This window comes from Ceratotherium simum, chromosome 2 (genome assembly GCF_057802395.1).
Source record: "Ceratotherium simum simum isolate JZ-2026a chromosome 2, ASM5780239v1, whole genome shotgun sequence".
NCBI lineage: Eukaryota > Metazoa > Chordata > Mammalia > Perissodactyla > Rhinocerotidae > Ceratotherium > Ceratotherium simum.
In genome coordinates, this window is record NC_141901.1 from 62464565 (window position 1) to 62492358 (window position 27794).

The 27794-nt window shown below is 34.4% G+C and overlaps 2 protein-coding genes and 1 long non-coding RNA gene across 4 annotated transcripts in view; all 3 read right to left on the reverse strand.

Annotated features, from left to right (window-relative positions):
• LOC101388985 (pancreatic alpha-amylase) overlaps positions 1 to 1991 on the reverse strand; it is a 45136-nt gene extending 43145 nt beyond the window's left edge. The window contains exon 1 of the mRNA XM_087446477.1: positions 1915 to 1991. The gene's annotated coding sequence lies outside the window, so the exon portion shown is untranslated. The remainder of the gene's footprint in view (positions 1 to 1914) is intronic.
• LOC147918033 (uncharacterized) overlaps positions 1 to 27794 on the reverse strand; it is a 1004068-nt gene that overhangs the window by 267389 nt on the left and 708885 nt on the right. The gene's annotated exons all lie outside the window — the stretch shown is intronic.
• RNPC3 (RNA binding region (RNP1, RRM) containing 3) lies at positions 1772 to 27750 on the reverse strand. 2 transcript variants are annotated; one of them, XM_004420760.3, is made up of 15 exons: positions 27428 to 27750; positions 25927 to 25974; positions 23075 to 23193; positions 22096 to 22179; positions 21588 to 21699; positions 20222 to 20290; positions 18425 to 18567; positions 14693 to 14818; positions 11753 to 11904; positions 8795 to 8956; positions 7641 to 7735; positions 7494 to 7552; positions 5320 to 5452; positions 4533 to 4604; positions 1772 to 1991 (listed from the first exon to the last, which is right to left on the reverse strand). In XM_004420760.3, the coding sequence occupies exons 1-14, from the start codon at positions 27620 to 27622 to the stop codon at positions 4545 to 4547; spliced, it is 1557 nt and encodes a 518-aa protein (XP_004420817.2). In that variant the 5' UTR covers positions 27623 to 27750; the 3' UTR covers positions 1772 to 1991; positions 4533 to 4544. The 2 variants fall into 2 exon arrangements, with proteins under 2 accessions (XP_004420817.2, XP_014635587.2); XM_014780101.2 differs by having other exon boundaries at positions 1772 to 3458.

Genomic DNA, 27794 nt, shown 5'->3' on the forward strand with positions numbered 1-27794 from the left:
TATCCTAGAACTTAGTCACTTACTACTGTACTCTCTCTAATACTGTCAATTTCAGTCATCTTACCTGTTTATTTCAACCTCACAATTTTCTAGTTCCTACCTCTAGTAAATAACTGCGACACACCTTCAACCATTCTGCAATCTACAATTGATCATACCATTTCTCCACTGTCTCAACCTCCTTCATTTTCTCACTTTGCTTTTTACCCAGATTGCTTTCCACATCCCTCCTTTATAAGCATTCCCTTGAATATATCAACAACACTTTTTCCCTTCTCCCTCTTTGTTGTATTCACCTAGGAAAATTCCAACTTTGGTTAAATCTGACTCTGTGTCTACTCAGTGACAGAACCAAGGCTAAACATTACTGGAGAAAAACACAAAACCATGTTGACTGATCTCACTTAAATTAACAACCATAGACCTCAAGTGGGCCCTTTAAGTACTGTCTAGCAATCCTAAGAGTCTATTCACTCTCTGACTTTCTTAAATGTCTATTTTATACCTTTTTTTCCCCTCAATTCAATACTTTTTTCCTCAATGCTTTTTCCCTCTTCTTCATGACCTTGCTTCCTATTTCACTAAGAAAATACAACAAAACTTTTAACATGCCCCTACTATATATAGCAAACTACAACTATCTAGACCTACATAATCTGTCCCTCCTCCTATTGCTATTAACGAGCTATATGCACGCACGTCTTTAAAACTAATCCTTTTATTTGTATCTATGGCTCCAGCAATAAACCTCTCCTTCCTGCATCATGCGCTTTTTTTTCTCTACTGGATTAGTCCTATTAGCATACAAACCTGCTATATCCTCAATCTTTATAAAACCAAACAAAATAAAAACAAAAACCTTCTTGATACTATATCCCCTTGCATTAACAGCTCATTTCTCTATTCCCCTTGAGACTAAGACTCCTTAACAGACTTGTCTTCAATTCTCACTACATTAAACTCCTGTCTACCATTCTCTTCAATATCTCCTCTCACTCCTTCCATTATCAGATCAGTTTGTCAAGGTCACGAATGACACTAAATCCAGTGTTCAGTCCTCAGAACTTATCTTTCTTGTATCATCAACATGATACTTGACATGTATAAATATTAGCATGTTCTAGAGTTCACCTCTCCATATTTCTAATTCTTATCTTTAAAATTCTCATTTTCCTTATTTCACAATACTATGAGTAAAAGACAAGAAGCTGTGATTCACAACAGCATTCCAACAAAGACCTGAGTCTTTGGGCAGTGACTCTAAGGTGAAGCTGTTATTATATACTCATAGGAGAATATCCAATAAGAACAAGTTAAATAAAATATATCTAAGATTTCCTGCTTACATATAGCTGACACTGAAACTAGTTTCACTAAGGGAACAGAATAATTTTATATGGAAAACATTTATAACTTTGAGTGATATTCTGATAGATTTAAGGGCACAAAAATGGAAGATTAAATTAGGGCAATGAAATAAACTCCCTAAATTGGGAAAAATCCTCCACTATTAAATAACAAAACAAAATAAACAAACAAAAAAAACAAAACTCACAGCCAAACAAAACCACTCCTAAAATAATTACAAGCAATAAGATTACTATAAAAAAAAGTGTGTAAGTGCGTGCATTGGTATCCAGATAAGAATGAAAAAAGGGCAGTATTCGTAATCATAAAAGAAAATTTATATTTAGTATTATAAAATTATCTTAATAAAAAATTTATGCAATTATCAAATTATACTTTCCTAGATGTATAAAACAACATAAAGAAAAATTAAGAACATTATTTTATTGGAAAGAAAATAATTTATTATATATGAGATGATTAAAATACATGTAATATATCTCCAGTAAACTGATTTAAATGCATATAGATTTAATTTTTAAATACACTTTAAAAGCTGTTACGCACAGTTCCAGAGTCCAGGTGCTCATTTTTTTCTCCTCAAAGTTGGAAAGCACTTGAAAGACATGAAATTCAAAAGGGACCTAAAATACCATAAAAGTTCATTAAAAATAAGCATTATTATAAAACAGTTCATTAATTTTAAGCAACTGAAAGCTAAAACATTTATATTTAGAAAATTAGTGAATCATGTCAGTACAAGAAAATTTTGTCTAAGTAAACAGCTTATACAGAAACTGTATTTTATAATATTAAAAAATAAAACATTTTAACCATGCCTATAGAAAAAAACAACAGCAACTTCAATATCTATAACTTCTTGTACTCTTAAGGTGATAACATTAACAGAATTTTGAATTGTTTTCATAGAACTATTAATAGTAGGATTTGCAGGAAAGAAATGTAGAGACTCCAACACCTTATTTTCCTACTTATAAATGGGTGGGTGGCCAAATTGGTCAGCCCTTAGAACTACTAAGGGAATGGGTTCAAATTAGATTCTTGCTACCACTCCCAGAGATTCTGATACATTAGTTCTAGGATAGAATCCAGGAATGTATGTGTAAAAATCCTTCCTCAATGGTCCTCAACCGTGGTTGCACGTGAAAATCAAAACTTTAAGAGGTTTCAAAAATCCTAACATCTATATTACACTCCAGACCAAATAAATCAAAACTCTGGGGGAGGAACCCAGGCATCAGTATATTTCTTAGTTTCCTTTCTTTTTAAATCAATATATTTTAAAAGTTCCACAGGTCTTTCCAATGTGCAGCCAAGATTGGGAACCACTGTTCTGGGTGTTTCTGGGCATAAACCAGTCTGGAAACCACCGTTCTTCCATACCTACCAGGATTGTTTCTTTTCACTTAATGTGCTACCCTGAGTCAACATTATATCTTCTCCCCTATGTTACTCTTTTCTTATTCCTTTTGTTTAGAAAAAGAAAGATGAAAAAAGATATTTCTACTTGCTATCTACCTCAAAGTGGATTTCAATAATAAGACCTCAGATGTAAGGTCTGCTTACTCTTAACATGAAATTTACACAGAAAACCAGTTATTTAAATTTTAAATATATGTACTTTTTAAAAGAAAGAATCTTTCCCCAATCAAATTTTACATGTTATATAACATAACCTAATCAGATAAATCATAAAAGAGAAATCATATGTTACTGAATTAGGTTTAGAAAATACATAAATAGAAAAAATAAGATTAAATTCTGTGTTAAAGCAAATGCATATATTTTCCAATTAAGTAAGTTGACCTGATTCACTAACTTTCCCTGGAAAATGTACATAACCTCAATGACAGCATAGAAAATTCAGCAACTAATCTTAAAAAACACATATTTGTTCAATCAACACAGATAATTTTAAAAATATTTCATTTGAAAAAATTGTAAAAAATTATTGCTTAATCTGGATCAATGGGTGGGGGAGGGACAAAACATTTCTAGGAAAAACAAAAAACATTGCCCCAAAAAGGATACGACAAGAAAGGATACACTTTGTATGACAGTATTACAGCAGTATTTACGCAGGAATGCTTCTAAAGAAGAACAGCAGAATGTAGTTTAATTTTTTTCTTATTTTTCACATTAGATTTGCAAATAAATGATTTTTTTTTAAACACACACTGAAAATTGGTTATTTTTAACTATTCTTCTAAGGTACATGTAAGACTTCTGACTACACCAGTATAGATACTTTACAGCAAAATTCAAATATTCAAGGCATCTCCCAAAAGGAATAAATACTAAGCAAACTTTTATTATTTAGTTATATGACTTTTTCAGCTTAACACCAGAAGTTTTGATCCAGTTACTTCATAATCTTCCAGTTTACAAAGGTCGAAAGATTTAAAATAAAAAACAATAGAAATATATATTTTCAGTCATCTTTCTTAAGTCAAGCAATGTTGACAAACTTTAAAGTTTAAAATGCTTAATTCTACCATTTTTAATCATTAAATTACTTAAGTATGCATTAAAATTACTTATTAGAAAGACAAAATATTTCATTCCACAAAAAATATGTATATATTTCTGTGAAGTGTACAATTAGTAATCAGCAATGCAAATTCTCAGGTGCCACCAAGGGTAATCAACTTGCCTTGGCTTGACAGGCATTGTCTCGGTTCTAGCATTAAAAGTCCAGTGTCCCAGAAAAGCCCTCAGTCACAGGAAAACTGGGAGGGTTGGTTATCCAAGGACTCCACTCCAGAGCTACTGAATCAGAAACTCTGGGTGGGAGTGGGGAGAAGCCTAGCAATCTGTTTTTTCAAGCCCTCCAGGTGATTATAATACACATTAAAGTTTCAGAATCACTGCTTTACTCTAGGCAGAAAAAGTAAATAAAGACTAAAAAAGACACATTCTCTCTATAAAAGTCATTCTCCAAACTTAATTTTTACAAAGAAATGGGCTTTATCCTGTAGTTATAATTTTGAAGTTAGGAATTAACTGCCTAGTTAGATAGATACAAAGGGAGGGAGGGATGGATGGACAGATTGATCCTTTAAAAATCTTAGGAGATACCTGAATTATTATTCTATCAGACTTTTATCTTTCCGTAACTTTATCTCAAGAAAATCTTGTCCATTTATTATTATATCCACACTTACCTTTATTAATTTTTAACACTTTCTTTTTCCTTCTTTAGAATCTTGTTTTGGTCTAGCAGATCGAGCAAATTGCTAATATTTAAAAATTAAGGTTTCCTTCACAAACATGAAAGTAGTCTTTTCTAAATAACTATCAAGAACTTCCTAATGTAGGGTAGGAGTACAGTTTTTTAATTTATCTTTTATACTTGTCTTCCTACTCTCAGTCACTTGTCAAATATTTTGTTGAGTGCCTCCTACCTGCTGTCCATGATTTGAGGGAGAAGTAAAAATTTACTTTTTCCTTAGTCAGTTTTTATACCTGACCTTCACTCCTTCATCTATCCCACTGATTTCTAGTTTGCAAACTGCATTAACTACTAAAAGCAGGATGGTTAATCAATGACATATTCTGGTTATTAAAATTCTCAAACAGAAACATGAATTACAATACAATAAAATATAAAATAATAAAACTATAATGAATTGTATCTTTAATGACTCCAAATGTATTTCTGGATACTGTAATCTCTTAGGCTTAGCAGGAATATGTATTTTTGAGCTGTATAAGTGAAATGATTTTTTATAAACTGAATTTTAATAACCTCATGATGCTGAGCTTCCTTTATCTTCCAATAAAAATCTAAATAACACTGTAATCTGACTCAGCTAAGTATGTTTGTAACTGACTGTCTCATGCTAGAATGCCAGTTGTTGAGATTTCTAAAGGAAAATATAAAAATTAGTTTCAATTATACTCTTCTCCTCAAAACTACACAGTCTTGGAGCAGATTGACTTAAAGGATACAACCACCATAGGTTTCCCAAAAAGAACATATCCGTTAGCTTCCTTTAAGGCTTTTGCTGCTGCTTTTTCATTTGGAAGTCCAATGAAAGCTTGTCCTTTCATGCGACCTTCTTTCATCAGGCGTATATCAAACCTAGAAGTCAAAGAAGAAAGAGTGATTTTGATTCAAATGACATCAAACAATTCTGATGAAATGAATGGGAATGTGTTGAACAATTTAAAATTATGCTATTTTAGAGTAAAAATGACTATACTATCCGATTAACACATTAATTACTCAGACTTTCGAAAATTCTATTTTGTATTCTGTTCTAAAATTGATTCTATAAGTAGGCAATGTAAGTTTGATGATGTGCTTATATCTTTTTTCAGTTATTATAAATGCATGTGATCTAAAAATTATATTACTAGCAACTATAAAAGCAAACCTCAAGTTTTTATTTCATATCTCTATTTAAAAAAATTTTCATGCAGTCAATTCAATACTGTCTACTCAAGTGACAAAAAAACAACTATATAACCAAGAATAGAAGGGCTGACAGTAACCACAGATCACCTAGTCAAAACCACCATTTTTACAGTGATCACCTACTGATCATCTAGTCAAAACCATCATTTTATAGGTGATGCCTACAGAGACTGAGTGACTTCTTCAAGGTCACGCAGATAGCTGAAGTTAGTGTTCTATTACTAGAGAACACTATTAGTGTATAGTGTTCTATTACTCCCTAGTGTACTAATTTTTCAACATTTTCAAGAGAAAACTATATTCAAAACTGATTAAAAAAATCAGACTGTAATTTACAACAAAGTATTGCCTACCATTTAGTCTACAGAACTATCAAAGTATATAAAATATTTAAAAAGTATCAAAAAACAGTGAAATTTTCTTTTTTTAAATACACATGACTAGTCTCATGGGAAACAATTATAACTTATTATTTTGATGTGTACAGCTTGCTCAATATAGAATTATTTTTCCCCCTCAAATTCTAATTGCAGGCAATACTGGAAACAGAGGGAAAGGATGTATATATACATACATATGTAGGTATTCACATAAATGAAGTAAATATATTTTTCTTATAATTATAATTCAAAGGGAGTAAGATGAAAAAGGACCAGTATTCTGCATGGCATGAAAAAGAAGCTTTTAGTATCCTCATAGAGATATATCTGCCACTAATGAGTATAAATGGAGAATTTTAAGACATGGTGCTTCTTGTGCATACCAATCTAAAGATACTTAAGACACATAAGCCTTTAAAAGTATTGGTTTCCATATGAAGATTAAAACACAATTAATTAGAGTTACTTCTCTATCTTATCCCTGCTCAAGAGTCTCTCTCCTTACCTTTTCTATTTCTCCCTGCTTCTAAGTGATATGGCCAAGGGTCTTACATACTTGGAATTAACTAATTATGGAATTTTAAAGAATGAAATTCTAACTCCAAACATTAGCTTTTATATAAGTTAGAAATCATATCCTTCTCTTTTGCTGTCACAAAATGGGGAGCCTTGCTTAATGCAGCCCAATTAAAAGAAGAGAAGTTGTGGCCAGGTTAAGAATCTAAAAAGTTTACCTGACTGCTCTACTTTCCTGAACGAGTTACTAAAATAGTAGTTTTCAAAGTGTAACCTTTAGGCCAGCAACTTGGGCATCATCCATGAACTTTTCAGAAACACAAATTCATGGGCTATAACTCAACCTAGAAAACCAGACTGTCTGGGGATGGCCACAAGAAACTGTTTTACCAAGCTCTCCAGGTGATTCTCATGCAGGTTAAAGTTTGAGAACCATTGCTTTATAAAGAGCCGGGCATTGAGGCTGGAATGTATGATGAGGCTTGTTTCTATAAACAAAGTTTTAATGGAGCTCAGCCATGAATATTCGTTTATTTATTGTTTATGGCTGCTTTCAAGCTACAAAGACAAAATTGAGTAGTTGCAACAGACATCATACGGCCGGCAGTAAAATAAAAATATTAAATTTTTATTATCGGCCCATTTACAAAGAAGTTTGCAGGCTCCTGCTTTAGATGACTAAAAGATTAATTATGCAACAGATAAGAGCAATTTCTTCGCATAATTTTTATCTCTAAAACGAAAATGTGGGGAAAAAGGGGTGAATTTATAACAGATAAAAACAAAACATAATTTGAGAGTACACTTACATTATCCGTTGTGTTTCTGATGAAAAGTCAACATATCTCCCAAAAATAAATTTAAGGTCCTAGAATTTCAACAAGAAAAAGACAAATAAGGAAGTCCAGGAATAAAAAAAGTAAAATAATAAAATCAATTTACAAATTTCAACTTACCTTTTCTTGAACATGTTTAGCTAAATTCTTTACATAAATTCTACAGTTTGGTTCACCAGGCTCATAACTTCTAAAAACTGGAAGTGTTTCCATTTCTTATTTAAAAAACAAAATGAACAAGGATATAAAATTAAGATATTTTCATCAATTTTTCAAAGAAAAACTATAACAACATTCAAATGTAAATGTTACACAAAATAAGCTTTATGAAAATGTTAAAATCGTAGAAATTATTAGCAATGTTACTAATGGTATGAAAACACCCATAAAAAATCTGAAGTGATAATATAAAAATGTTAAAAATGTTCAGACATCTAGAAAAACTAAAATTTATCCAATAAAATATTTACTATTAAAGTTCCTTTAAGAGGATTTACTTTATGAAAAAGACTGAAGCAAATTAAGATGTTATCAATCATTTGTGTAACTGTTTTGCTTAAGGTCAGTTTCCCAAACAACCCAGCACCAATACATTCAAATGTAAGAATGAAGTACTCAAACATAATAATCAAGTATTTCAAACTGTTGCTTCTGAATACCTATACAGTACTCCTTTTTAGAGTCAATAATCTGTTCCTGACAACTAGATGTTCTCTGCAAAAATGCTAGTTGGAAGTTTATTTCCCAGTATTATGGGAAGAATTATAATGTGTTACCCATCAATCTAATACCCTTAAATATTTTCCTAAAATGTACTAAACAGGAAAAATCCATTAGAAGTAAAAAACTATCATGTTAGAATACAAAATCCTTAAACCAGACTTCTAGTCAGCAAATAGTTTTTTTCTTTTTTTAAAACAATTCACTTGCATGCATCTCAGACATAGTACTGTGAAGGTCTATCAACCAGTTTTTAGAATACAGAACTCCAGACTGTGGGCCCCACTGATTTAAGAGGTCATATACAAGTTTTAGAAATGAAAATAAAAAATTTTCCAAACAAATACAGACTGGAAACGTATTGTGAGAAATACTTCCCTGTCTATTAAGTATGGTTATTAAAAATCAAAAGTGGTGACCAGAAACTAACTGGAGAGATGTTTTGAAGTATGTGCCTTAATTAAGGTAAATAACATGAAGAAATTGGTGCTTTGTTTCTGAAGGGTTAAAGAAACATAAAATGGAATAAGTATTGATTTATTTCAGGAAATTACCTTCTCTAGAAATTCTGCCCTTTTCCAACTCCCTTCTAGAAATACATTCTGATGGCATTTCATCCGAGTCGTCTTTAATCTCCTCTGCAATGTCCAAATTAGGTTTTGGGAAGATTTTTCCAAATCCTATATTGGATGCATCAACTTCAGTAGCGGATAAATCTAAGAGTTAACATTTAAACATCAGCCATTAAAACTCCCTCCTTTCAAAACAGTTTTTGTTTTCCATTTTTAATTTCTAAGATATCTTTTGGCACTAAAACTCTTTGGTGTTTTTCTCAACACTTTAGAAAAGGGGTAGGCAAACTTTTCCTGTAAAAAGATTCAAATAGTAAATATTTTAGGCTTTGCAAGCCATATGGTTTCTGTCATGACTATTCAACTCTGTCACTGTAACAGTAAAACAGCCATAGACAACAGCTAAACAGCCAAATGGTTGCTTTGTGGTGCCATTTAGAGGGGCTGCAAAGTGGAAAGAAAATGAATTTATTTTCAACATGCTTAGTTTGAGGTGCCAGAGGGGCACCCAGTGAAAATGTTTAGTGGGTAGACAGGTAGATGTGTTTTGGGGGACAAAAAGCAATATTTTGTTTAATCAACACACTGAACTATTAACAATTATGTGAAAAGAAATTTGCAATTCATTAAATACATTACATAATTATTAAAGGCATTCTGCTAATAAGATGTGGTCATTGAAGATTATTTATACAACGGGTATAAAGACTTCATAGTGCTACATCAGAATATTGTGAAACAACCTTCAACCTTCTCAAAGACGATTAAAAGATTAAGATCAATACATTATGCTGGAATAAACTTCATAAAATAAGACACTTCCATTTGAGGTTACTAAAAAATCCATTAAACATCCCCCCATCAAAAAAAAAAAAAAGGCTAATCCTAATCTTGGCCCTACAGGAAGTAAGGAAAAACAAGTATTTGCACGCTTAAGAAATTACTCAATTAGGAAAACTAAAAAACATTGTGAACTTTTTATTTTAGATAGAAACACAATGGATTTCATTCAGAAAACATGAATTTTAGCTTCAGCAAAAATTAAACTGCCATAGGGGAGAGGGCTCAGAAGGATAAGGTTAAACATTCACTAGAAACAATTTCATTATACTCCCTAAAAAAAACCCCACAAAAAACCCTCCAAAAAACTGTGAAAATGATGCAAAGAACATGCTACATTTAGGATTAGAAAAGTCTCTTCATTGTGTCGAAAAACCGTTGTATAAACAGACCTCCTGTGGCCTGAAGGCATCAATAAGAGAAAAACTTAAAACTGCTTCTCCTCTTTCCAGTATTACTACTTGACACTGATATAGAATGAGATGACTCTTCCCCCTCCCATACAGGTCTAAGCCCTTGGGTAAACTAAGCTTAAAAAAATAAAATTTGTGCCAAAGGGTGACTTGCCATGAGATAAGAAAGAAACACATACAAAAAGAAAAATATAAATATTGAATCACACAAAAAAGGAGCTGTCTGGAAAGGCAACGCATTCTCCCTAACCATCAGAGAGACAGGAATTAAAACCAGCTGGTTTTTGGCTCATTACATTTGCAATATTTACTAGAATTCTATATTCACACAAGTGCTCAAAGATATATGTACAAAAATGTATTTTCTAGTATTTCCTGTAACAGTTAAAAAATGGTAACAACCTCACTTTTATCAACAGAGCATGATCAAATAAATATTGATATTACTATACTATGAGTATTATGCAGCCATACAAAAGTAAGGTACATATTTTTATGTTGACATAGTAAGCTACTCCTACTAGACTTTCAACTCCAAAACATCAGATATATGTCTTACTTGTCCTCTAGGGCCTAGCATAAAGCCTGCTATGCTCTATGCTTTCCATAAGTCCTTACTGAGTCAATGACAAATACTATATAAAACATGATACCCACTTAAAAAAGAAGAGAGAGGGGCTGGCCCAGTGGTGCAAGCGCTTAAGTGTGCGCACTCCACTGCGGCGGCCCAGGGTTCGCCATTTCGAATCCCAGGCGCGCACCGATGCACCACTTGTCAAGCCATGCTGTGGTGGCGTCCCATATAAAGTGGAAGAAGACGGGCATGGATGTTAGCCCAGGGCCAGCCTTCCTCAGCAAAAAGAAAGGAGGACTGGCAGATGTTAGCTCAGGGCCGATCTTCCTTACCAAAAAAAAAAAAAGAAGAAGAAGAGAGAGAAAAAAATGTGTTTACACATGTATATAATAAGATCTGACAGGATACTATACATTAACAATGGTTATTGCTAAGTAGTGGGATGGGGACAGAAGGGTTTGAAGCACTAACTTTCTAAAATTTTACTTTATATGCTTCTGTTTTGATTACATTTTCTATAAGCTTGTATTATTTCCAAAATTAAAAAAAAATTCAAAGAACAAAGGAATGCCATTATATCATAATACCAAATTAATGCCTAAAATAAGCAGAGAAAAACCTGTCATTTCAATACATTATCTTTAAATTTAAGAATAGTATCTTGGTAAACAATCTTCCATGTCTTTTGGATAAAAAATAAATTCACAAAACATCTACAACTCACAAGACAGTCACATTGCTTATTTTGTAACCAATAATACAATTATACTAATAAAACCATAGACTATCCATTTAACAAGCAATGAAAAAATAAGTCAACACAAGAAACTCCTATTTTTAGTGTAAACATCAGCAAAAACCAGACTGAATTTCACCCTAGAGTTCATTACTAGCAAAAGGCAACAGTGACAATCTCACAATCAAGCACCAATTTTACTGATATAAAAAAAGTCCAAAATGGATAGTATTCCATATCGAGGAAGACCTAATTGCATATTTTAAATATACTTCACAAATACTAAACTACAGAAACATTATATATAAAATTCTAACATAAAAAGCTGATTGAGAAGAATTTTTACATAGCATATTAAAGAACTAGAACATACTTACCACAATTTTGTTCTTCGCAATTTTGTTCCTTTTCTAAGTCTTTCTTAAATGCAGCTGCCGTGTCGGTAGATATATGGAATTCAATTTTTTTACTACCTACAGGCTGTGGTTGGTCAAATACATCCGAAGGTAACAGCACTGGATGTAAACTGCTGTTTATAAATAATCACAGCATTACTTTGTAAATGCAAATAAAATCCTGATTAAAACATTATTTCATATTTACTTTAAATTTAAAAAGCTAACACTGATGAAGTACTGACAACACTATAGGCACTGTACTAAGTAACTTACACTTAATACTTCCATAAACCCTAGCAAATGTTCTAATACTATTAAATTCCTACTTTGGATAGATAAGGAGATTGGGGTGAAGGGATGTTAAGTATTGCATGAAGTTACTCAGTAAATGACAGAGACAGGACTTAAGAACTATTAAATCTAAACTTCAGGATATTTACCAATATCAAAAAAGGTCACTCTACATTTAATATAAACATTTTTATGCACTATGTACTGTATACTATATAATAAAGCTATGCTGTCCAACACAGTAGCCACTAGACACATGTGGCTAATAAGCACTTGAAATGTTGTTGCCCAAATTAAAATATGCTCTAAGTATAAAATACACACCAGACTCTGACAACTCTGTATAAAAAAACAAATGTAAACCATCTCAATAACTTTTTATATCAATTGTATGCTGAATTGTATTTTGGATATAATGGGTTAAATAAAATATATTATTAAAATTAATTTCATCTGTTTCTCTTTACTTTTTTATTGTGGCTATTGGAAAATTTAATTTGGTTCACATTATTTATTTATTTATTTTGATGAGGAAGATTGGCCCTGAGCTAACATCTGTGCCAGTCTTCCTCTATTTTGTATGTGGGATGCTGCCACAGCATGGCTTGATGATCAGTGTGTAGGTCTGCACCCGGGATCCAAACCCGTGAACCCCAGGCCACTGAAGCAGAGCACACAAACTTAACCACTAAGCCACCGGCCAGCCCCCACATTATTTATTTTTAATTGTTCAGCGCTGCTACAGAGATTAGAAGCATGGGACCATGGAGTCACAACACATGGGTGGGAAAATACATCATATTATTTATACTTAATGTGAAATAATAATAAAAACAAAAACAAAAATTAAAGACCCAGTCCTTTAAAAATGGAAAAAAAATAATTTTAGTAAATTCCTTTCTCAATTTATGAAGCTACTTACAAATTGAAGGAAAATTTACCTTGTAGAATTAAAATTGCAATTAATGTAGTTTTCATTTGATAAAGGTATTAAAATACACAGAATTCTATGGCAAATAGCCAAGTAAAATTTCTGCCATAATCTCAACCAAAATCACATTAATGCAAAATGTCAGATAATCAGTCAAAGAGAAAAAAAGGGCATTCTCTTTCCAGTTTATTATAAGATAACAGTCTGAAAGAAATAACTTTTTTTTGTGTGTGTGATGAAGATCAGCCCTGAGCTAACATCTGATGCCAACCCTCCTCTTTTTTTTTTTTCCGAGGAAGACTGGCCCTGAGCTAACACCCGTGCCCATCTTCCTCTAATTTATATGGGACGCCACCACAGCATGGCTCGACAAGCAGTGCGATGGTACGCGCCCAGGATCTGAACCTGCGAACCCCGGGCCGCCACAGCAGAGTGTGTGCACTTAACCGCTTGCGCCACTGGGCCGGTCCCAGAAATAACTTTTTTTCCAAATGTCAATGGCATTACAATGGCTCCCTCAATAAATCCAAACACCATAGCCTAACATTTAAGGCAGATCTCTCTCCACATCTTTCCAGCTTTCATCATTTCTATTCCTATCCAAATTTTCCTACCTCTGGCAACTTTCCTTTTACTTTTTCATTAAAACTGGATATCCTTTCCTTGACTAATTTTTGCCTATCATCCTTCAAAGCCCAGCTCAAATGTCTCCTCCCTCTTAAATTCTCTCCAAATTTCTTAACTGGCTGTGACCTCTCCTTTCTCACGACCCTTCAGTTCTTAGTTTACATCTTTTTCTTATGCCGTTTATTATAACTGCTGATGCAATTGCAAATGCATATGGCTTACTGCCCATTAGACTGTTAACTCACTCTTCAAATAGATGTCATTAAGCTTTGGAAAGATGCTCCAAATCACACATGATACTCAGCAGAGAACTTTACCACATATTCAATAAATACTTAAAGGCACTTCGGTGGGTCCTGTGTGCTAAGCTAAGATGCGTGAATTTTCATCTGGTTGGGTACTCTGAAGTCAAAAAATGTTTGATATCAGTAGTGGAGTTAGGAGAAACTAATATAATTTAATATAAACACACTGGTAATGCCATTATCAAAACAGAATGCAGGAGGAGAAAGACACAGTGAAAGGAAAGTAAACAAGTATTGTTTTGAATAGTATCTTAAGCGCTTACAAGACAGATTGAGTATGCAAGTATGAAGCTGGAAATGAGGACTTTAGGTCTCAGGAGGTTAAATCTAGAGATAGAGATTTGATATCTATTAGCTTCAAAAGGTGAAACCATGAAAATTAATGAGATTAATAAGGAATATAAATATATGAACAAAAGACAATCATGGACAGAAGTATATGGAACCCAATATTTAAAAGAAAAAAAAAGTGATCAAGAAAGAGAACAGCATGAAGGAAAAGAGGAAGAAGGGCAATAAGATGGGAGATTGAAAAAAAGAGAATGGTAATATAAAATTAAGAGTGGACAATTTTGAGACCTGAGGTAGTCAAAAGTATCAAATGCTGACTGTGACAGAATCATGAATACTTGTGAATCTGGCAAACAGGAAGTCACAAGTGAACCAAGTAGACTGATATAAAAGCCAAGCTGAGGAATGATGTGCGTTAAGTAAGTAGAGAAAGTACACACAGAACATTTATTTCATAATTCAAAGCCAAGTTACCTGTGTGAAGTAGATGAAGGTATATTCAACATATCCCTTATTTTTTGCTTTTTTCTCACTTGGCGCTGCTTTATTGTCTTTGGTCTTTTGGGCTGAAGATTTGCTAGTTCCAATAGTTTGGTCATTCTACATTGAGGGAAGGCAAAGTAAAAAAAAAAAAATTTCTTTATGTAGAAGCATAGCTATTTACGACTGTTTTCTATTAAGCTTAAACATGCATTTGGGCTTATAAATTATAAAATGATTCGTATGGCATAAGTGTAATTTCTAAGCCATCAATTAAGATACAATTAATTTGACGAAAGTTCAAGTTCTAAATCTCCTTGCTCAACTTTCATCTTACTTTGAAGGAATTAGAAATTTATTTAATTGTGAGTTATCAATTTTTAAATATATGTTTTATTACAAAAATTATTATTTGCCCAAATAAAATGGCTGGATTTAATGCCAAAAAGTTGAGCAGGATACACTAACACAATCTATGTAACTTTATTGCTCTTTTCTTGATTGATATTCGAAAGACCTTACTAACACAGTAAAATTACTTTGTTTCACATTCTAATTATTAGAAAGCCTGGACTGAAGTATTTTTATTTAAAAAACATTTTGTGCATAACTGTTGCAAATCAATTATTATGTAAACAAGATAACTTACTTGACAACAAAGTTTTCAAGTACTATACTCTGAAGTAGCTTATAAGTAACAACCAAGGCGTAACAATTGATACCTTGTACATAGCTTATCTCCATTACAGAGATTCTCCTCTCCAGTATGAGTAATATTTAGAATAGATCTTGTCTAAGCATTTTTGTATCTTCCACAGGATCAGATACAGTGTTTCCACAGAGCAAGCTCAAAAACCACTAGTCACAGCTCTACCTCTCTCGAGTTACGTTTGTGAAACTTGAAAGCAAAACAAATAAACACAATAAAATGCAGGGAAGAAGGAGGAGGGTGTGTTTAAAATAAGTTTTAAACATTTTTTTCCCTAAGCGAGGAAAAATGAAAGCATATATTGTAAATTTTTAAAGCCTCTTAACCATGGCTTGCCAAAAACTATGAATAAATTCAGTTATACAAAACATATGTCTATATTCATAAATTGCTCACCCAAAGTATACTAAGCCTCTACAATAGTGCCAGGCATATATTAGGTAGGTGAACAATAAATATGCTGAATAAATAAATAGTACTATGTTTGTTTGTTTTTTTAACTTTTCTAGAAGATAACAGAGAAGCATGAAACCAGAAACTGGTTCATGCAAAGGCTTTGTTCTCATGACTCAAGATGAATTATTTGCAGAATTTCTCACTACATCCCTAAATGGAAATCTAAATAAACAAAACAAACAAAAAAGGTATGGGCTAGTCTAAATAAAGCATTTCTTATTGCTATCATTATTTTTATTAAGAAAGTAAGATTTACAGGGGTTAAGTAATTAACCAATGCAACACTCTACACTGTTCTTTATTTAGCAGTAAGTTACAGTCTATCAAGAACTGCCAGCCTTTCTAAATGTCTCTGTTCAAGACAGATACTCTATCACTCCCATTTTGCAGTTTCAGCCCTGCCTACATTTTGATCTTAACTCTTTCCCTAGAAAGAGAATATATACTGAGCCACAACTTAAGTAGCCAGCCCTGGTGGCTGGCTCGTGGTGGTCTAGTGGTTAAGACTCAGCATTCTCACTGACATGGCCCAGGGGCCCGGGGTTCATTTCCCAGGCAGGGAACCACACCATCCGTCTGTCGACAGTCATACTGGGGGCACTGCATGTTGCTGTGATGCTGAAAGCTATGCTCCTGCTATTGCAAATACCAGCAAGGTCACCCATGGTGGACAGGTTTCAGTGTAGCTTCCAGACTACGATAGACTAAGAAGAAGGACGTAGTCATTCACTGCCAAAAAATCTGGCCAGGAAAAACCTATGAACAGCAGTGAAGCATTGGCTTATACAGCACGAGAAGGTTAGAGGATGGCACCAACAGACTGGACAGGGTTCTGCTCTGCTGTACACAGGGTTGCTAGGACTCAACAAGCACTAACAACAACAACAAATTACTTAAGTGGACATCGACTCAATAATGGTCAAACTGCTGCTGATTATTTGTATATGTTGTCCAGTCTGGGTTTTGGTTGACTCATGTCAACCACCCCTTCTGTATCTCACTTCTTCTGCGCATAGTACCTACAAATTCCCATCATTTGCCCATACGGGTCTCTTAGGTGAGGGGTTGGCAAATTATAGCCAAACGATCAAATCCAGCCAACTGCCTGTGTTGGTAAACAGAAAGTTTTGTTGGAACACAGCCACATCCATTCATTTAGGTACTATATATGGCTCCTTTCCCACTCCAACAGAACTCTTTGGCCCTATAGAGAAAATGTTTAGCAATTCCTGTTCTAGGCTATGCTGTGGATTATATACCTGAACATTATTAACAACTTACTGCTTTTCACCAGAATCTTTAAATAAAATATATGTAGATTGTCAAGAATAACTAATAAAAAGAATACTTTATCTGCAGTAGTTACTATGAATCATTTTGTATTACAGCCTACAGAATTGCTCTAGAAATTTTTCTGAGGTGAGCAAAGTCCAGGGGAAGAAGCTGACAAAATACGAATACAATCCACTTCTGTTCTCGTTATTTGAGATAGTTATGATCTATAAAGCCTCTACAAACACTAAATTAGAGAATGATGAATCATTGCCTGTAGGGGAAATTCAGGATTAGGTTCCTGGAAACTCACATTTCATCAACTGGTCAATACATACCTTGTTTATGTGTGTTTCTCTTTAAGGACACTTTATTTAATACACAGTCATGTGGTCCAAAATGATGTTTCGGTCAACGACAGACTGCACACACAATGGTGGTCCCATAAGATCAGTACTATGTAGCCTAGGTGTGTAGTATGGTATAGCCATGTCATCTAGGTTTGTTTAAGTACACTCTACGATGTTCACACGATGAGATCACCTAACGACGCATTTCTCAGAATGGATCCCTGTCGTTAAGTGATGCAAGACTATATACTGTTGATTCACTAACATCAAACTCACAGTCACTAGCACTATAACTCACGCCTGAACGCATTTTATCTAACACACGTGTTTTCTCCATAAAGCACATCACAGCCTTCCTGATCTTGGAAACCCTTCAACACTATGCTTGGGGTCCATTTTAAACAGCAAAATCATCAACAGCACAAAAATGTGAAAAACATGGTACCAAAAGGACCATAAAAAGGACACAGAGCTGCTGAAACAAGAAGGCAGAACGTCACCTTGTTCTACCTCATCTAAGAATGTGCATATTGAGCAACTCTAATTTTTCACCATCTGCGCATGCCCACGTCCACAAAAGACCATAAAAGCACGGCAAGTATTGATTTTGGGGTTACAAACAAATTTTACCAAATAGGCAAACTCACAAACATAGAATCCACAAATAATGAGGATCAATTGTACTATATAATACCATAATCATTAACCTAAAAATTACTCATAACACAAAAATTTTTCCTTAGGTCTTGATAGCTTGTCTCAGATCTCAATCTATAGCTACTATATATGCTTAAGGGATTGGGGTGCTGGGGACAGACAAATTCTAATGACCCTAAATTATGAAGGATTATATGTAAAATTTTAGAAGAGCAAGAGAATCGCTTTCCCAATATTCTATGTTTCTTGGAATCTAAACAAGTATTATTTGACATTACAAACCTTTGCCGGTCTTCATCATCACTGCTTTCATATTCTGATTCTTTACTAGATAATTCCTCATCCTCATCTGGCAAAGGAGGTTCCTCTGGTGGCTGAGGAGATGCAGGTGGAAGAGGTGCATGTAATGGCATATAGTCTTCATACTAATTAAAAGAACAAAACAAAAATACTATAGCAATCTAAGATGTTTATAGAATAGAAAAACCATTTCCACTCAGACACATCACTCTTATCTCTCTCGATCTCATGACATTCTTTTACACATTTATCACATATTGAGGGAACATCTGCTGTGGCAGACTGCTAGCTGATCACAAAACTTGTTTCTTGGTCCTTTGCACCTAGCTGGACTAAATTTCCAAACCTCTCTTGTAGTTAGATCTCACCACGTAACTGAATTTTAGCCATCGGAATGTTAGCATAAAAAACTTGCACACACATAATCTTCTCTTCCTTCTTGATCTACAGGCTGCATGGTAATGCCCTCACCAACCTGAGAATGCACATACTGAAGATAACTCAGGTCTTTTCTATGACTCAGTAGAGCAGAACATCATTCTGCCCTAATTTTGGAATGGACTTGACATGAGCAAGAAATGATTTACATTGTTCTAAGTGACTAAGATTTCAGTTTTATTTGTTAACAGCAACTAGCATAGTCTTAACTCATATCCCTGCAATGTGCCAGGCATTGAGGTGTTGGGATTACAAAGAAAAATTATGAAGCCAACAGTATACACATTAGAAAAGCAGCCAATACACAATAATAAAGCAAATTTTCTATTTAAATCTTATCACTCAAAATAATTTCTCATTGCTATTGTCTAAAAACTACTATGAGTACTATAGCAAAATAATAACTAAAATTATTCAAGAGCAGACATAGCCTACTATCTAAATTGATAGATTTACATAGTAAATTCTAATTAAAAAAATTAGCAGGGCCAGCCCGGTGGCGCAAGCGGTTGGGTGCGCGCGCTCTGCTGCGGTGGCCCGGGGTTCGCCGGTTCAGATTCCGGATGTGCACCAGTGCACCGCTTAGCAAGCCATGCTGTGGAGGGGTCCCATGTAAAGCAGAGGAAGATGGGCATGGATGTTGGCCCAGGGCCAGTCTTAGCAAAAAAACAGGAGTATTGGTAGATGTTAGCTCAGGGCTGATCTTCCTCACACACACACAAAAAAAAAATTAGCAAATTTTCTTGTCTTCTACAAATGAAGTTCTACATGCAATAAGACCAGAACAATGAAAATTTTAGAAAATGAAGTTTGTTAAATACAATTATGTTACGGGACGGCACAATGTTCTGGGTCAAAGGATTGAACAATAATGCTGGCAGAAATGACGGCTTTGGGGCCGGCCCCATGGCTTGGTGGTTAAGTGAGCGCGCTCCACTGCTGGCGACTCGGGTTCGGATCCCGGGCTCGCACCGACGCGCTGCTTCTCCGGCCATGCTGGGGCCGCGTCCCACATACAGCAACTAGAAGGATGTGCAGCTATGACACACAACTATCTACTGGGGCTTTGGGGGGAAAAAATAAATAAATAAAAAATCTTTAAAAAAAAAAAAAAAAAAGAAATGACGGCTTCTACTACCCAAAGCATCTCTTTCATGTTTTGGCTTTCTTCCACTTTCAGCTCTCCACTTGACTATTATTATCACATTAACTTTACATTTGTTCCTTCTCTTCAATGCACATTAGAGGTCATTGGCACAACATTTGTAAAAGTTAGCTTCAATATTCCCACCTTAGGGAGAGAAATTTTGAATCTTAAAAAAAATCTAAGAGCTTTCTTACCATGGGAGGTCGTGCAGTAACTGGTCCAAAAGGTGTGGGCAAATTCATTTTATTCATAAGATGAAGCACCTTAAACATTTAAAATCACATAGTGAAATGATGAGTCAACTCATATTTTATGTAATTAAAACTGTGCGGGGCCAGCTTGGTGGCATAGCGGTTAAGTTCTCGTGCTCAGCTTTGGCGGCCCGGGGTTTGCACGTTCGGATCCCAGGCACGGACCTACGCCCCGCTTACTAAAGCCATGCTGTGGCGGCATCCCATATAAAGTAGAGGAAGATGAGCACAGATGTTAGCCCAGGGCCAATCTTCCTCAGCAAAAAGAGGATTGGCAACGATGTTAGCTCAGGGCTAATCTTCCTCAAAAAAAAAAAAAAAAAAAACTTTGCAATAACACTATTTAGTAATGCAGTGCAAAGAAAGGCCCACCTTTTGCCTTTATAATCCCAGGACAAGGCTAAAACAAGGCACTGGTATATCTCAGAAGATTAGCCTTCCTAAAATGTTTGTCAATTCTACAAATGCTATTATTCTCATTATTAAAAAGTCATGTTCTTGCCATGTAAAATCTACTGAAATGTTATGTCTTTTTCCCTGATTACTGTTAAAATTATAAAACACAGAGAAGTACAATAAAGGAAATAAACATCATCTATATTTTGTACTTTAAAGAAGTACCTTATTACTGTCAATATTTTCAGGCATTTGTTGAGGGTCCACTATGTTATTTCTTTTAAGAATCTCGACATTAAAGGTGTATGTTAAAGTAACAATCACCAGAAATTATAGTTCCCAAATTAGCTTATGTTTATTAGTAGTATTACTACTAAACATATGTTTCTGCTATAGTTTATAAAAGACTTTACTTGAATGTAGGAATATTTCATTGCCTTTTGATATGGACTGAATGTTTGCGTCCCTCCAAAATTCGTATGTTGAATCCTAACCTCACAATGTCATGGCATTAGGAGGTGAGGCCTTTGGGAAGTAATCAGGTCATAAGAGTAGAACCCAGAGAGCTCTCTCACCCTCTTTCAGCTTTGTGATGATACAAAGAGAAAACAACCATCTACAACCCAAAATAGGGCCCTCACAAGAACCCAACCACGCTGGCACCCTGATCTCCAACTTTCAGCCTCCAGAACTGTGAGAAATACTTTTCGGTTATTTATAAGCCACCTAGTCTATGGTACCTAGTTAGAGCAGCAGAACTGACTGAGACATCTTTAAAATATTATAGTATCATTGCCTGTCAGAATTAATCTGATTAATACTATAATGAAAAAGCAAAAGAATTAGCATGGAAAATAACTTATCAAGTTATACAATCATTTACTTTGAGGAAAGTAAGTTTTATTCTACTTACCTGTACATAGAACTTAGGCACACTTGCCAAAGCATTTACTATGTTTGCCAGGATTGTGCTTGAAGGAGGTGGGTACATATACTTGAGGCATGAATTTAGAGGAAAAGTCAGCCTAAAAAAAATATTTAAAATTCTTATCATGTTTTAATAAGCTTCATATCAATAACTTGTTTTAGGTAACTTGCTAACATACAAAATTGCTCAAATGATTCAGTACTCTTAGATTTACCTTGTTTCTAGTAGATCCAAATAAGCACATTTAAAAAGAAACTTGCCTTCTGATTGCACTAAAGAAAAATAAGATACTTCTTAGAGCTTATCTATAACCCTGAACATTTTAATGGAACCAAATTCAGTGACAAACTCTTAGAGCTCAAAATGTTTAATTAACACATTAAAAATATTCATAACATATCCTTTTTAAAAAAATTATCTTATTTGCAATATATATATACACTCAGAACAACAAAACCAAAAGAACAACAAAACACAAACAAAAAATGCTAACCCATGGTTTGGTGCAATCCCATTTTCTATGGTTAAACAACCAAGTTCTTTCTTTTCTTTGTCATCTTCCACAGGATCATCAGACCTAAGAAATAGAGAATCAAAGTTGATCTTATCTTTAGAAATAGAGTGAAAAACTGCATACAGAAAAGACATATTATCTTTTCAAACAGGGTATTATGAAAACAGTTCTATAATATGTAAAACATTCAAGTATTTCTCAAACACCAATGAAAAGGAAGGGAAATAGAATCAAGCTTCACTAAATACCTTCTCTATTCCAGATACTGTACAAGGCATGCCACATTTTCATTTACTCTTCACAGGAGCCTTGTGAAGATGGTATGATAAATCTCATTGACCCAAAAAAAATTGAAGTTTACATGGTATAAAATCATGCTACTCAAATTTCTTTAATGTGCATCAAAATCACCTAGAGGGTTTGTTAAAACTCAGACTGTCGGGGCCTTATCCTCCTCCCAACCCCAAATTTCTGATTCCGTAGAATGGGGTAAGAGCCAAGAATTTGTATTGCAGTCAAGATCCTAGATGATGCAGCTGGTCCAGGGACTACACTTTGTGAACCACTAATGCAAAGCAAATTTGTAAAGCTTATATAACGACAGAGAACTACACCTGGGAACCAAATATCAGTGTTTGATTTCAAAGGCCATGCCTATTCATGACACCCTGCCATCTCTAATACAACAAAGACTTGATACTAATTACCTTCCCCCCACTTAAAGGTGAATGCTTTCCACCCTATCTCTTTCCACTTCACATTAATTCCTAATATTAAATCAACACTCAGGTTTCTATGCAGTTAGGAACAAAAATAAACATATTGTTTTAATGTACTAGATTCAATACACAGATGTATCATAAATTATTTACTTCCTAGTCTGACAACAATCCAATAGCAACACAACTGATTAAAAAAAACACTTTAAAATGTTAGGAAAACCTAACTATCTACATACCTTTTCTTTTTTTCAGTGCCTGAAGAGGGACATGGGGAATGAACTCGATCTTGTTCTTTTGCAAATTCAACAACTAACGTATGACCTAAAAGTTTCAGTTGATGGAGTCTTGTCAATGCCTTCAGTTGGAAGAACAAAAGAGTAAAAAACTTGATAATTGTACCAAAAATTATGTTAGAGATCATATACAGAATGATTTATATACATTCCTTGTTAATGCTGCTAACATTTCTTGGGCTATTTATTACACATTTCTAATCTCAGGCTGCCAAGCCCTTATTACTTATTAAGGGACTACTTTCACTTAGCAAAACTAAAATCTGGTTAAATTCAACTCTGCCTATACCCAGGCAGCTGAAAATGGTTAGAAAAACAAACATAATGAATTGGCCTGGTCTCATTTAAATGAAGTTAAAAGAGACATTTAAACTTCCTTCACCTCTTTCAAATTGTTGCTCAGTATGACCCTAACCACCTTAACTGCAACTTAACCCTCCCCACCCAACACTCTTGATTCTATTGCCCTTTTTCTTTTTTTCCATAGCATTTATCATTTTCTAAAATATTAAACAAATATTAAGTTTATTATTTATGGTCTGTCTCCCCTTTTGAGAATGTGAGCTCCAATGAGAGCATAAATCTTTGTTTTATTCACTGATGTATCCCAAGACCTAAAGAAGCACCGAGCACACAGTAGGCACTTAATATTTTTTGAACAAATGTAGGTCTTAACTGGGACTACAATTTTATTCTATGTCTTTATGCATCCTTGACTCCATTATACAAAGCAAGTTTTAAAATGTTTCAATAATTTTCAAGTCCCTAAATCAACTCTAGACCTCTTCACTATCACTGAACCTTTGATTATCTGAAATACAGGTCATCTAAGATGAATTACTTCAACTTTGTTCCTCTCAAAATTGTATCACACACATTCTCTTCTTTTCAAAGATTTATGACTTTTCATTTTTAATGTTAACTAATCCATCTCACTCAACTACTTAGTCTGAAACATTTCTCTCCCCTTTTTTTTTAAATCTATCAGTCAAGTGCACTCTAGCCTAAAAGTCCTATCACTGCTACTATCTTCTCATTCCTTCTCTTCAATACAAACAATTCTTAAAGACAATGACCAGCTCCATGTCCTCTCTTCCAAGTTATTCTCGACCCTAAAACAATGTGGTTTTCATTAACATATTTTATTTATAACTTCTTATGCTATATTAAAAAAAAACCTTTTCTGAAAAGAATATTTCCTTTCCATTAAAAAAAATACATATAATGTGAAAGACTTCTGTAATCCCACTCTCAGATAAAGACATTTATTAACAATTTGGTGTATAGCTCTGCTACATTTTTTTCTCTGCATAAACTAACATATACACCATTAGTTTTCCAAAAATCCAAGGTTACATCATACATAATGTTTTGCAACTTTATTCATGTACTCTATCTGGGCTACATTCTTTATTAATACATATTCATATTCATTTGACCTTAATTCTCCAACAGTTGTAGTCCAAGATATGGATATACTACAATTTAAGGTGTCCCTTCTCCTTATTGATGAGAATTCAGGTCATTTCTATAGTTTACAATAAAAAGTCCTTTACTAATAGACTGTGATCATTCCTCATTTTGTGTCATCACAGGATCGCATCTTGAAACTCTTTTCTTTGCATCCATGATCACTTCTTTTCTAGTTCTACTTCCTTTTTAATTTCTTCCTCGGTCTTCTTTGCTGGCCTATCTTCCTTTGGGCAACCATATCCATTCACTTGATTGAAGAAACTCCGTTTTTGACCTTACCTCACCTCTAAACCCATATTTTTAACTGTTTTTAAAATATTTCCACAGAAATAGCCCACTGACTCCTCAAGTTAAGAGAGGACATTTGAATTCACTATCTACCTTGCAAACATCCTCTGAATCCTGTCTCTGCACGCTACCATAAAAACTCAGTCCAAAAATCTCAAAGTATTCCCTCTCTCAACTTCTACATCTATAGGGATCACAAGACCTACAAACTCAGTCTCTACCAAGTATATATCTACTTCTTCCTTTGTCTTCTTACTGCCTTATTCAGATCCTTTCTCTTGCCTTGGTCATTATAACATTTCTCTTGTCTTGGCTTTCCATTTGGTCTTCCTACCTCTAATCTTTTCCCACATCCAATCCATTACATGATCTCTACCAGATATCTTTCACAGATCTGACCATATCATTGGCCAGCTCAAACATATCAAGTGCCTTTAGAATACCTACTAAACAAAATTCCATCCCTCCTTCCCACCCAAATTTAGACTCAACCTATTTTCCAAGTCCTACTTCCATTTCAACCCTCCGCTCTTGCTCCACTTACAACTTTCCATGCCCCATAGCTTTACTCAGTGTTCTCCAAACCTAGACAGTCCATCTCCCTTTGTTTTCTTCTCAAAATCCAACTAATCACTAAAGGTCCACATGAAAGGTCACCTCCTTTGCTAATGATGCCCTAAGATTTTTTAAATATATATATTCTCCCTTTAATATTTAAAACATCATGCCTTGCAACAGTTACAGAGGTAGTTATCAATCTTTGCATCCTTTAGAACTTGTTATTTTTAATTACATATGAGATTACAATTCAATTTTAATTCGCTTTCTAGTTAATCTACTATTTTTATGTTTAAATATCTAAACACTGGGCAAGATCTGCCAACTGAAAAAACAAATGTAGCCTGTGGGGCAAATTCTTGAAAAACAAATGCTTTCACTTTTAAAAACTATAGTTTAACATTAAATTTCATTTTCAAATCAAGATTGATAATAGAAAATTGCTGATAATTTTAATAGTAAAGAAAAAGTCATACCTTTACAGCTGCTTTTTCATTAGGGAAAGTAGCAAAAGCTGTATGTTTCTGAAAAAGAATTAAGGCACAAATTATTTCTAATATAATTTCAGTTTCTCATAAAAAAGTCCGATATTTTACCAGTTGACAATGATTTGACACATTAATAAAATCATGGAAAATGCAGATCATTTAACTGATTACTAATTTCAGTACAGCAGTTTTGAATCTTTTTTGAATCAGACTTCTTTGAGATGAAAGCTATGTAGCCTTTTTCATATAAAGGTGTGCACACAGACACGGAATATTTTACATATACTTTCAAATAGTTCAAGAGACCAGAAGTTGAAAAACGCCTACTAAACAGAAGATCACCCTTAAACTATCCAAAAATATAAAATATCTCCCCTTTATAACACATCTAATGATCTAAACTTTCCTCTATACAGCCAACTGCAAAGTTTAAAAAAGTTCAACAACATAAAATCATTCCTTAAGTGTACGTTTCCTTTGTGTTTTATCTTTTTAATAAGGTTCAACAGAAGCCATTTTTAAAAATAAACTCTAAATATTTTTTAAACGATCAGAAAAGGAACATAAGTCAAAAGTACACGAATCATTATGCTAAGGAAGAGTTCTTGTCAATTCTTATCAAAGCATTTACAAGTTGCTTGAGTAACTATATCACACACTCTAATTTTGTCTTATCTGACCCAAGATGACCTAATTAAGTGTACTTAAACTGAACCACAGAGAATATTTGTATTTGCTGGTATACATGACACTTTTATCAAAATTGGTCTTTCTTCTAACTCAGTAATTCTCAACCCTGGCTGCATATGAGAAGCACCCGGGGAGACTTTAAAACCATTGATGTTTTGCCCTATCACAGACCATCTCTCCATTTTAATGGAGAGAAATCCATTTAAAACATTTTCAGGTATACATATTCTCTTTTATACCTGAAGATGTTTTAATTACATTCCTGTAATATTGTTCCCTAAAAGATTCTGTAGGGAAATTTTTACGAAGAACTTCGTCAAAAATCTAGTAGAAATCCTGTAACTAGTTTATTTAAGTTACTGGCTATCGTAATTTCTCCTCTGTTTTGATAAATATCTTCACACTGGCTTATAAATGAACAAAGATTTTTAAAAAGCCCTTTGTTCCATATTTCTGACAGTATTCTGAGTCTAAGAGAAATACTCCCAAATGCAGAGGAGTTTTGAGATTCTCAGGATGGGTAGCAAAAGGGAATATAACTACGCTATTTTCCATTCTTCCGCCTTGCCTTTCTCACTTGCCCTTTTCCGCAGCGCTGTGACTAATCTAGGCTCGAGCCAGTTAAAACTTGACTTGGCACGCAAAATATGATGATGTAAAAGAGGAAAGATGAGAAGCCCCCACTACACAAGCGCGTCTTCCCTACTCTTTTCTGTCTTCTTTCTTCCGTCAGAGCTCCCCCTGCCCGGGTCACCAGCCAAGGGCCGCCCCGGGAGGCTCAGGACTGGGCGCGCCTTACCAGTCGCCCCTTATCGGACAGGACGCGCACCGACTGTGCCCCGAAATACTTCAGCAAGTCCTCTTTCTCCTCCGCGGTCAGCTCGGCTGGCAGGTGCCTCACTAGAAGGGTTCGGTCGCCCCGCGGCGGAGAAAGCGAAGCGGAGCTCTGGCATCCTCTCGACATGGGCGGCAGCGGCTGCTCAGGGGCCGCCATTTCCCTCAGAGAAACAGCAACACTAAAGCCAAAAAAACAGCCGCAGTAAAAGCTGTGCTATTCAACCGAGGCTGAGATAAATCAGTATTTTTTCCGCGCTAAGGATTCTGGTAACAAGGAAATACCGCGAAAAGTGGTCGCATTCTCGCGATACCTGCGCCACGCAGGCGTG

Bases quoted from the DNA above. Each gene is read 5' to 3' on its own strand.
- RNPC3 (XM_004420760.3), bottom strand. From the start codon at position 27,622: ATGGCGGCCCCTGAGCAGCCGCTGCCGCCCATGTCGAGAGGATGCCAG. The intron at 22,180-23,074 runs GTATGTAGATAG...TCTATTTCTTAG, and splicing joins GGCACTGAAAAAAAGAAAAG to GTCTGATGATCCTGTGGAAG. The intron at 11,905-14,692 runs GTAACTTGGCTT...ATTTATAAACAG, and splicing joins CCTTCATCTACTTCACACAG to CAGTTTACATCCAGTGCTGT.